The sequence below is a fragment of the Egretta garzetta genome, unplaced genomic scaffold, assembly GCF_000687185.1.
Source record: "Egretta garzetta isolate BGI_Z169 unplaced genomic scaffold, ASM68718v1 scaffold788, whole genome shotgun sequence".
Lineage (NCBI taxonomy): Eukaryota > Metazoa > Chordata > Aves > Pelecaniformes > Ardeidae > Egretta > Egretta garzetta.
The window spans coordinates 450,136-459,971 of record NW_009260668.1 but is presented as its reverse complement, the minus strand read 5'-3'; the positions used below and the strand labels follow the sequence as shown (position 1 = coordinate 459,971).

The following is a 9,836-nucleotide window of genomic DNA, read 5'->3' as shown; positions in this document are numbered from 1 at the left end:
TGAGGGTTTCAGTTCAGGTTTGTAAATTCTTCCAAAAATGTGTGGCTCCTTCTGGATGCTTTACGTGTTTAGAATTTGAATACGGTCCAATATTACAGACAGTGAAATTGAATTATTAAACCGGTATAGGCCATCTGAAACAAATACATTCACATTTATGCAGTATTTTTGGATTACAAAGGCACTGAAATAGTTCTGAGCTGCTTACAAATAGGCCACCGTTTAGGCAATAAGTCTGTGCATCATTTCCATATCCTTCACAGTCTTTCCGTCTGCTCCCAATTAAAAACTCTGAGATGAATGCGGTATGTCTTAATGCACGTAAATGACAAAGAAAAATGCATACCTGGACACTACCATCAGCTGATAAGTAATTAGTGAAAGACTTTTAAGGGTCCACTGCTCTGTATGAAGAATTCAATTTAAAACTCCCCAGTGTCTTCACCGCATGGCAGACCAAGTTGCCGAGACAGTGACTAAAAGGGACAAATCTGCAGTCTGTGTGGTTCAACCAACGTTTGTCTCAGAATTCACAGCCTTGACGGTGAACACATTGCTATATTGAGATTAACAAATTGTTCCACTCGCTTTTTTCCCCCCCTTATTTTAAGGTATACATCACTCATGAAAGGTGTCAGATTGAGTGCATTAGAAACTGATGTTCTCTGCCCACAGAAACGGTACCTCAGAAGCCACAATACAAGCTTTAACACACAGCTCTGTCAGAATATCCCCAGATCTTTTCTGATGGATTACCTTTTATGGTAAGGAAATACATCGGTCTCTATGCTAACTCAATCAGTGGTTCCAATTAAGGTCATTTATTGTGTTGACTGGGGTACATGGACAACTGTTCCTTTGAAACTGGATGGAGGCCACCAATTCATTTCACATAGGCCACCAAATTGTCAGAGGGTAACTACCAACCTGAATCATGTTTGAATCAGTGACCTAGAAATGAAAGGCTCTGCATCCTTCGCTGAGCCATCCAGTTTCCCCTCAAAAAATATTTTAATCTGTCTTCATGTTAGGTTTATTTAAATCCCCGATATTGAAGTTGAATTCCTTGAAGACTTGTATAAGAACAATTCCAATAGATACTGTGGTGAATCCGCAAGCCATTCCCAAGAAATCTACCACTCCTACATTACTCCATTCCCTGAAAAGGATGGCTGAAGCCAGCAGGACTAAGGTGGTAAACACAACGTAGTAGATGGCACCGAACACAGAGGAGTCGAAACATTCCAGTGCCTTATTGATGTATCTGAACTGAATGATAATGCTACATCCTAATACTGCCAGAAGTACCAGACAGAGGTACAGAGCCCTTTGACTCGAGGGGTTATTGTGAAAGATATCTTGAGCAGCCAGCCCAATGCCTTTTGTGCTGGGAACAGTGAAACTGCCCAACAGAGAGCAAATACTGATGTAAACCATGATATTAGTAGGTCCATGAGCTGGAGCTATCCAGAAGATAAGCAGGAGAAGCATTAGCAGCACTATGCAGAGATAACCCACGAAAACTGGAAAACAAAAAGAAAACAAGATAATAGCAAGGTGAGAACTCTTGGACTTCTAAAAGATTCTAGCAGGCAAATCATGTCGTACCAGTGAACTTCAGGTATACACCAGGATTAAGATTTGCTGTTGAACATAGATCCAAATCACTGAGTTTTTAGAGATGTTGTGGGCATCTACAACAGATGATGTTTGGGTAAACCAAATAATCATGTAGTAAAATATACAATGTTGCACATTTTAACTGGATTTAAGATGGCTTTTTTCTTTTCCATTCTGTCTTCTATCAGGATTATACTCCTTAAAGCCCCCTATGACAGACAGCAGTGATAACACCTCATTAATAACAAGTTCAATAAAGCACAGTGTGTGGATCTAGCAAAGAGCTTAAACATAAAGTTAGACTCCATTAAGGTGAGTAGGGAGAGCTGGAAGAACTGAGAGGCCACATTATAGCATCAGTACACAGATTAGACTGGTGAAAAACACTTCCTGCTTCACAGTTTTAAAAAAAAATATATATTTCCAATTCATTTTGCACAGATTGAAATGCTAAAGTTAGACGAGGGTATTTGTTTTCTTTTCTTTCTTTGCAAATTTTTTGGATAGCTGATGTTAGTAGGTTTGAGTTTCTCTCACCTAAAGCAGTTAAAGGAAATCACAATAGTTGGCATTTTAGCTCTTATGCAAGAAAAATAGAAGTGGATCTGGCATGTATTAGCACTAGTCCGCGTCCTCCAGGAGCTAGTGGGGCTTTACATTCTCTGAGAGAAAGAACAGGCGTTTCAGCATATGTCTCAACAGCGTATTTCTACATGCCTTTATTGTGCAAAGAGATCTGCTTGGAACATAACTGGTATCTAGTATAAACTTGTAATAAATCCCCAAATGCTGAATTGAAGAACAAAAGACCATCAGTTTTCTTGTTTTGTATAAAACAACTTAAATTGAGATGCTAGAATTATACCCTTCATCTCTAAGTAGCAAGATATACTTTCTCATAATCTTAGAAAATTACACGTTCAAATGGCCATTGTCCTGAGCTTGCTGTGCAGGATAAACTTTTCAAAAGTATCCACATTTTCCCTTCTGCACACGTGTCAATAAATGTGACGAGTTCCAAGTACAGCAAGTATAGTTTTCCCACACAAAGGCTGTACCAGTTTGCCTCTGTCACGTCATGGTTTCTTCAGAAGTCAATTTTCCTACCTGATGGAAGTGGTAAGCCTCTTCCTCCTGCGTGCTCTTGATCAATCTCACAAAATCATTATGAGTTACTAAAAGAACAAAGTACCTGGATTTGTAAGCTTCTCTTCAAGCTCAGCCTGAGTCGTTACACTCTCGGACTTTGGGGAATGGATGATGAGAACAACAGACCCAGCGCAGCTCAGCAAACATCCCAGCTTGCCAAGAATGTTCAGTTTTTCTTTCAGTAAGTAAGAAGCTAAAATGGACCTTTCACAAAGAGGAAGAAAATTAAAAGTTTGACTACATCCTGTTAATAATGTTCCAACAGTGACATTCCACATGAATCTCCCTCTTAAAGAAATAGTACCAAATGTTGATGGATCTTCAACCGAATGTTGGTAGATCCTCAAAATGCATTTCTGACTTAGCTTAGGAAAGATTCATCCAGTCTCAGTCTTACTCAATCCTTGATGTTTCATCTCAGGAAAAAAAAACCCCAAACCCAACAAAAAACCCAACCACAACATCCCCAAAACCACCACCACGTCACCACCTCCAAAAAACCCAAACCAGGCATCTGGCACCTGAGGCAGATATCTACCTGTTAACAATTTGGTGAGCTGTCATGAAGCCCCATTTTACAGGTGCTACACAGTCATGAGATAAAAGTGGCCTTTGGTTACAAAGATCACAGGGCTCAGCTCAGACACGTAGCTGACCAAAATCCAAAAAATTATGCGGCCTAGGATAAAATAATAGTTGGTAAGTAGAGCACTATCGATGTGCTTCATAGTGTATAAAACTGAAGACAGCCACGAAGCCCAGACAAAGTAATCTGCACTCTGAAGTAGATGACCAGTTATCCTGGTTTCAGCTGGAATAGAATTAATATTCTGGCATAGTGCTGTGCTTTAGCTTTAACCTGAGAAGAATGTTGGTAACACCCTGATGTTTCAGTTGTTGCTGAGCAGGGCTTACACCGGTCAAGGACTTTTCAGCTTCCCCTGCTCTGCCAGGGGCACAAGAAGCTGGGAGGGGGCACAGCCAGGACAGCTGACCCCAACTGGCCAAGGGGCTATGCCAGACCATATGATATCACACTCAGTATAGAAACAGGGGGCGTTGGCCAGGGGGCAGTGATCGCTGCTTGGGGACGGGCTGGGCGTCGGGCAGCGGGTGATGAGCAATTGCATTGTGCATAGTGATGTTTTGTGTATTCTTATATATTTTTATTGTTATTATTATTTTCTCTTCCTCTGCTGTTTTATTAAACTGTCTTTATCTCAACCCATGGGTTTTACTTTTTTTTTTTCCCCCTGATTTGCTCCCCCACCAGCATGGGGGTGGGGAGAGTGAGCAAACAGCTGCGTGGTGCTTAGCTGCTGGCTGGGGTTAAACCACACCACCAGCGCAGTCAGACGCACAATTCAGCAGCCAACAGTAGGCAACAGAAAAATCTCGAGGCAATGCACAGCTTGTTTTTAAAGAATTGTGCTTTTTCACTGCAGTAGGTTCACAACTGTAGCTTCACAAAACATTTAGTTGCATATTAAACTCCTTTTTGGAGCACTCACTGCCTTTTTTGTTCCCTCCCTTCGCATGAACATAACATTCAAGAAGCTGTGGGCATGCATAGGCAAGATGCAAGGGACTCCTGCTTCAGGAAAGGGAGGGGGTGAGGGGGGACAAATCCAATTATATGCAAATTGGCATCAATAAACACATGTGGGTTGTGGATAGCAGGGGAGAGAAAAAATGTGAGGCAAAAGGACAGATCTACATAGCAAGGGAACCATGAATAAGAGAATAAGAAGAGTCCAGAACAACTACAGTGGGGGGCGGGGGGGGGTGGAAGCTCTTTATCTGCTCCAGATCATAGTGATAGTTAAAGCAGAAGATACTCAGGAACCCTTTCTTCACCATTGCCTTCCCCCCCCCCCCCCCCCCCATTGCCACTTTGCTGGGGAAAACAGGAATAGGTGACTTCGTAACACATCATTAACGCTCATAAGCCTGACATCTTCTCAGTGGGCCTCCAGTGATCAGTGAGCCTATCTGACATTTTACTAAGTAGTAAGAAAATTCAGATAAGAACAAGAAAAGCAAACTCTTACCCAAATGGAACGCCAAGAGCTCCCAGGGGCGTCACTAGCACAGTTGGGACTGCAGTGTAGGCCAAGAAATTCCCTATTTGACCCAGAGCCACTGTCAAGAGAACCAGAAATAAGTCTTTGAATCCTTTTGTAAAAAGAAGGAATGAAAACTTACCCAATAGTGTTTGGGAAAGACTGATCTAACTGGAAAACAGATGGTACAAATTTGCTTAGCTCAGTTAATTTTGCACTTAAACAAAATGACTGGAATTTTTCCATATTTTTTAAATTATTTTTTAATATAGGATTTATATTTGCCACACAAGAAGATCCAAGAGGGCACAGTAAATAATCTCATTTGCAGCTTCTCTTAGTTGAATATAAATAAGCTATGAATTAGAAACAGTCATGGGTTACACATGAATATCTCAATATTACACTTAAATATTTATATGAGGAGGGCTAAAGGTATCTATAACCCATAATCTCCGCTTTAGAACGTGCATACACGCAACATGAATGCACTTGGTTATAGTTCCTAACAGCAGCGTTAGCTTTTAGGGGGGGAAATAAGGACAGTGCTGAGGAAAGGAATCTACTAATTAAATACTAAGCACATGCATAAGGGCCCTTCTATATAGAGGAGAGCACATCAAATTTTCACAACACTATATAACATCAAAAGTAATTCCTAACCACTGTAAAAAGAACAGATCTCTGACAAGTCACAAAACCAGCCTCACAATTTTTTTTTTTTTCTTTCCTCCAATAAAAGCAAATTCCAAGACGTACCACACTATTGCACATCACAGCTGTGATAAAGAGTTCACGCGGTCAAGTTTTTGGTTAAAAAAGAAAAGCTGGATGGTTTTGCAAGTGCTGACAGGTTTATAATAAGTCAACATGATGCTTGCATCGTTACAGGGACTGTGGTAACTGGCAAGAACCTTGAGATTGAACACAAATTACATACAGCGCAGAGTTCCAGTTGATGCTCAGAGCCATTATCAGCATTTAAACACATTTCAAGAATCCAAGCTGTCTTTATGCTCAGCCTGGCGTTGCCCTCCGCTATCAAATATCGTTACCATCATCCTGTTCTTTACACCTGCAAAGCACTGTGCAAACATTAATTAATTTACCAAATTAGCTCACATTATCAGTAGAGCTGGAGACCTGTGTAACCTACAGGAAACACAGAGGAGACAAACAAACTTATAAAACAGCAGAGTGTGGCAAAATTATACTAAATCAATTCACTGAGGCTTCCTCTATGTGCGGGAGCGAGCCAGAGAAGTTAATGAGCAGCATTTCTAGAGCACAGGCATACTGACTGGTCTCCTGAATTCTCCCTGCCCCTGGGAACAGAGTAACTCAGCTTATCAGCCCTAGGCTTGTTTTTCAGCAGACGTACGTGACAACTTTGGCATTATCTTCAAGGCATCTGAAGGCACTGGGGCAGATCTTGCGTGGAGGACAGGACACAGCGAGCATGCTGTGTTTCTGCAGATTACATGCATTTCCAAGTGATTCTGCCAAAAGGTTGCCTTTTTTGGAAGTCAGCTGCCTTAATTTTCTGTTGGAAGAACCAACACCGATCCATAAATTAGGTCTCTGAAGCTTTAGTCAACCTGCGCATATTGTAAGGCAACTGAACTTACCAGAAGACCAGGACTCATTAAGACCAATTAAAAAAAGCTCAGTAATTGTTACCATCTAACTGATGATGAGGACCTTTGGTGCCAACCTATCCAGTCCTTTCTGGATAGAAATTCCTCTCCAGATACATCAGTGCTGCAAGTCAATTCATGGCCTCAGTTCACGAAGGCACACCAAGCTCTAAGCTTGCTAAAGCAGTACCAATACCCCCAAAGTTACTGCAACACAAAACTTGATGCACACTGACATGTCCACCTTCAGCAAGCAGACCAGGAGTAGATCCATACAGCAAAAGATGTCTGCATCTATATGCATGTGAGGGGTTTTATTTCAGACTAACTTCAGCCTCCTCCCATGGACTGAAAGTCCTGGGAAACCAGGAAAGCTGGAAAAGCTGGAAAGCAGCTGGTGTGCATTAGGCACGTTCCTAGAGTAAATCTTTGAGCCTAGTTTCATCTTAAAGCCCAGTTCAGGAGCTCCAACACTGCTCCACAACATGAAAGAAAGCCCAGTCCGTGGAGACAAACAGGAGATTTGCTTCACAATTGCATTCCCCATCAGCAACAAAACACTAATGTAGAGGTATCCACTATAAAAAACAGCCACATCTATGCTGCCATCAAACCTACACTGAAATTAATTAATTAGCCAATTAATTGGTTTAATGCTCATTAAAATACCTGCACACATGCTGCAATCACTCTTTTGACTTTAAAAAAAAAAAAATCCCTTAGCAAAATCTGTGTCCCTTCCTCTGAAATCTTCAGTAATCCAGAGGATCCCAAGGCCCCAGAATGGTCAGGCGGCATTATGCTGAGTCAGCATGCCAACACAGAAATGCTTGTTCACCATCTGAACAAATGTTGTGATAACAAGTCGATAGAATGTATGTGGGTTTTGTTAGTCATCCAAACTCCAAATTCCCTGCTTGAGAAAATGATGTCAGCTGTTATAATATCGCCCAGATAACTGGGGATATTGCCAATTCCCCAACCACCGCCTTTCTCTGCATCCCGTAGGCGCCTACCTGGCCCTTGCTATTGCTGTTTGTGACTCTGTCGCAGTTCTGAGTCTGTAATACCCTCAAGCAGTTCTTCCCTTGGTTCCTTTGTAAACTTACTGCGGCTTTGTTTTGAAATACCTGTACCTAGCTCCTGGACAAAAGCCAACTGATGCCATTCCCTTCAGCTATTTTGCCTTCATTCAATTCTGTCAGCTCTTTTAAGCATGAAATCGTTTTCTCTGATTCACCGAGATAAACTCCTGTAATAAAACCTCTCTTAACTCCTTCTGCTCAGAGATGGAAGACGGGAGCCTCATGAGCAATTAACAGCAGTGATTAATGCACGGATTTATTGCTGCTTGGGCAGTAGTGATCCTGGCAGAGGAGGAAGCTGACAAAGGACTACTTAAGCTTTCCTCTGAAGCTCTGTTGGCTTCTGCGCTTGCTGTGAGCTTTGTCCTTCAGGGGATCTATCGGTTTCCATTCCTTTTGCATAGCTTGAAGACAACAAAACCAGAGACTTACCTTGTTGCCACGGAACAAGGGGCACAGCTGGATGCATCTACTTCGCAGAAACAGCATCAGAACGTTTCCAAATAATTCACAAAAGGCAGGGTTAGAGTCTAAATGTGGGGTATGATTCTAAGCTCCTGGGTTTTGCAAGAGGGGAAAGCTTGCTGCTCTCCAGGCTCTGGATTCACATCAGAGAGTGAACTTAGCCTGAGCAGAGCTTACAAAGATACTAAGAGTGAAATTACACTGATCTCATATCAGCACCACACAAGGCTTCACATTAATCTTGTAGATTAAAAGCAAAACTGAAACCGTATCTGTCAAACTAGAAAACAAAAAGGATTTTTTTTTTTTTTTTTTAGCTGAGGCTGGCTAAGTGCTTTCTGATCTAAAAAAAATAACATGTGCTCAATGAGCCCTTTTGTGCAGAGCGACAATTTCTCATTCAGCTTTGACTTTTATTAAAAACTGAGCGGACCTGCACAATCCAGAGACACAAACCGTGCAGGAACCCAGAGTCTGAGCAGCGCGTGGCTGCCAAGGGCTGCAAGTACCAAACGGTTCGGGAATCTGGACAGATGTCTGACCTGGGAATGTCTCAGCTCTTTGCCTTCTGAAATGCTGTCAGACACAGCAGCCAGGGGGAGCATCTAGTGAAGGTGGGATATTTCTGAGGGATGGGAATTTTCTGACAAGTGAGCGTGAGATTCAAGATGAGGATCCAGATTTCCTAATGGCTCATGTCACCATCTAACTGCAACTGCTCCCTCCAAATAAAATCAAACCTTTTAAGATACTCACTTGCAATAGTGCCAGACCACCATACTATATCTGTTAAGTACGAAGTACCTGGAAGAGGAAGTATAGGAAGACATATTAGAAAAATATGAATTTGCAATATTGGACTACAAAATGGAATGATTTCAACACTCTCAAGTATTAAGGGTCTTCATCTTCAAGGCAACTGAGTGGGAGGAAAACAAGAGAGAAGGTGCTTGGATTTGGCCTAAGTGTCCACACTGGACCTTCTTAAGACAACGTATTAGTCAGATGTTCTGGTTTCCAGTGCAGTACCTATGCGAGGCTAACGTGATATGGCTTAGAAGAGTGTCCAAAATGTCACCAAATGCTTCTGAGGGTGCCATGTAAACATACACGTTAGAACTGCTACTAGGAGAATGGGAAACCTATGGAAACAAAACATGATTCGGATCAATTAGTATGGTAACATAGCCTCAAGGAAATCGTATTGGAGAAGTTGTAGCAGAGAAATTGTTCTGGTGTGCAGTTTTGGCAGTACCGTAGGGCAGACCAGACCTCCTGCATCTGAGCATTGGAAAACGCTACAGCTGAAGCCTCTGAATTCCTGACATACCGCCATATTTCAAAGAGAGGAGTAAAAATTCTGGATTGTCCCTCAGTGTCTCCTAAACTCATTATTTTCATCATCAGATTATAAGCTCTTGCCTTGGGATGTGCCAGGGCAGCCTGTGCACCATATTTTAGAAGTTCTGCTTCTGTAGAACATCAAGGCTAATGACTGCTTACTAAACTAAAGCCTGGCCTCCACCAAGCATGACCTCGGCATCATGCTATGCTTCTACATTCTGCTCCTCTTTCTAGCAATTCAGCTCTGCATTTATTTGGGAGGGTGCTCTCTCAAGAGCTGCTGGAGCAATAGGCAATATTGTACCTACCCTGAAATCCCAAATGAAAGAAAACCACAGTTATCTACAACTCTGGAGATGTATAAAATATTATGCGCTTGGAAATCACACTATATAATTGAAATGAGATGGAAAATGACTAATGAAAATGGCCAGCTTTAGAGTGGGTGTAATAATTTTTTAGACTTTTGTTAC

At 41.8% G+C, this 9,836-nt stretch overlaps 1 protein-coding gene across 1 annotated transcript; it reads right to left on the bottom strand.

Moving 5' to 3' along the window:
* Positions 1 to 534: 534 nt before the first annotated feature.
* Positions 535 to 9,355, bottom strand: NIPA1 (NIPA magnesium transporter 1). The gene is made up of 6 exons (XM_009645650.2): positions 9,350 to 9,355; positions 9,098 to 9,161; positions 8,776 to 8,823; positions 4,821 to 4,911; positions 2,813 to 2,973; positions 535 to 1,523 (listed from the first exon to the last, which is right to left on the bottom strand). Exons 1-6 carry the CDS (start codon positions 9,353 to 9,355, stop codon positions 1,012 to 1,014), a joined length of 882 nt encoding a protein of 293 aa, XP_009643945.1. The 3' UTR covers positions 535 to 1,011.
* Between the last annotated feature and the right edge of the window lie 481 nt (positions 9,356 to 9,836).

Bases quoted from the DNA above. Each gene is read 5' to 3' on its own strand.
- NIPA1 (XM_009645650.2), bottom strand. The intron at 4,912-8,775 runs GTGAGTATCTTA...TTCTCTTGACAG, and splicing joins GTGGTCTGGCACTATTGCAA to TGGCTCTGGGTCAAATAGGG. The intron at 1,524-2,812 runs GTACTTTGTTCT...TTTGTTTTCCAG, and splicing joins AGAGAAGCTTACAAATCCAG to TTTTCGTGGGTTATCTCTGC.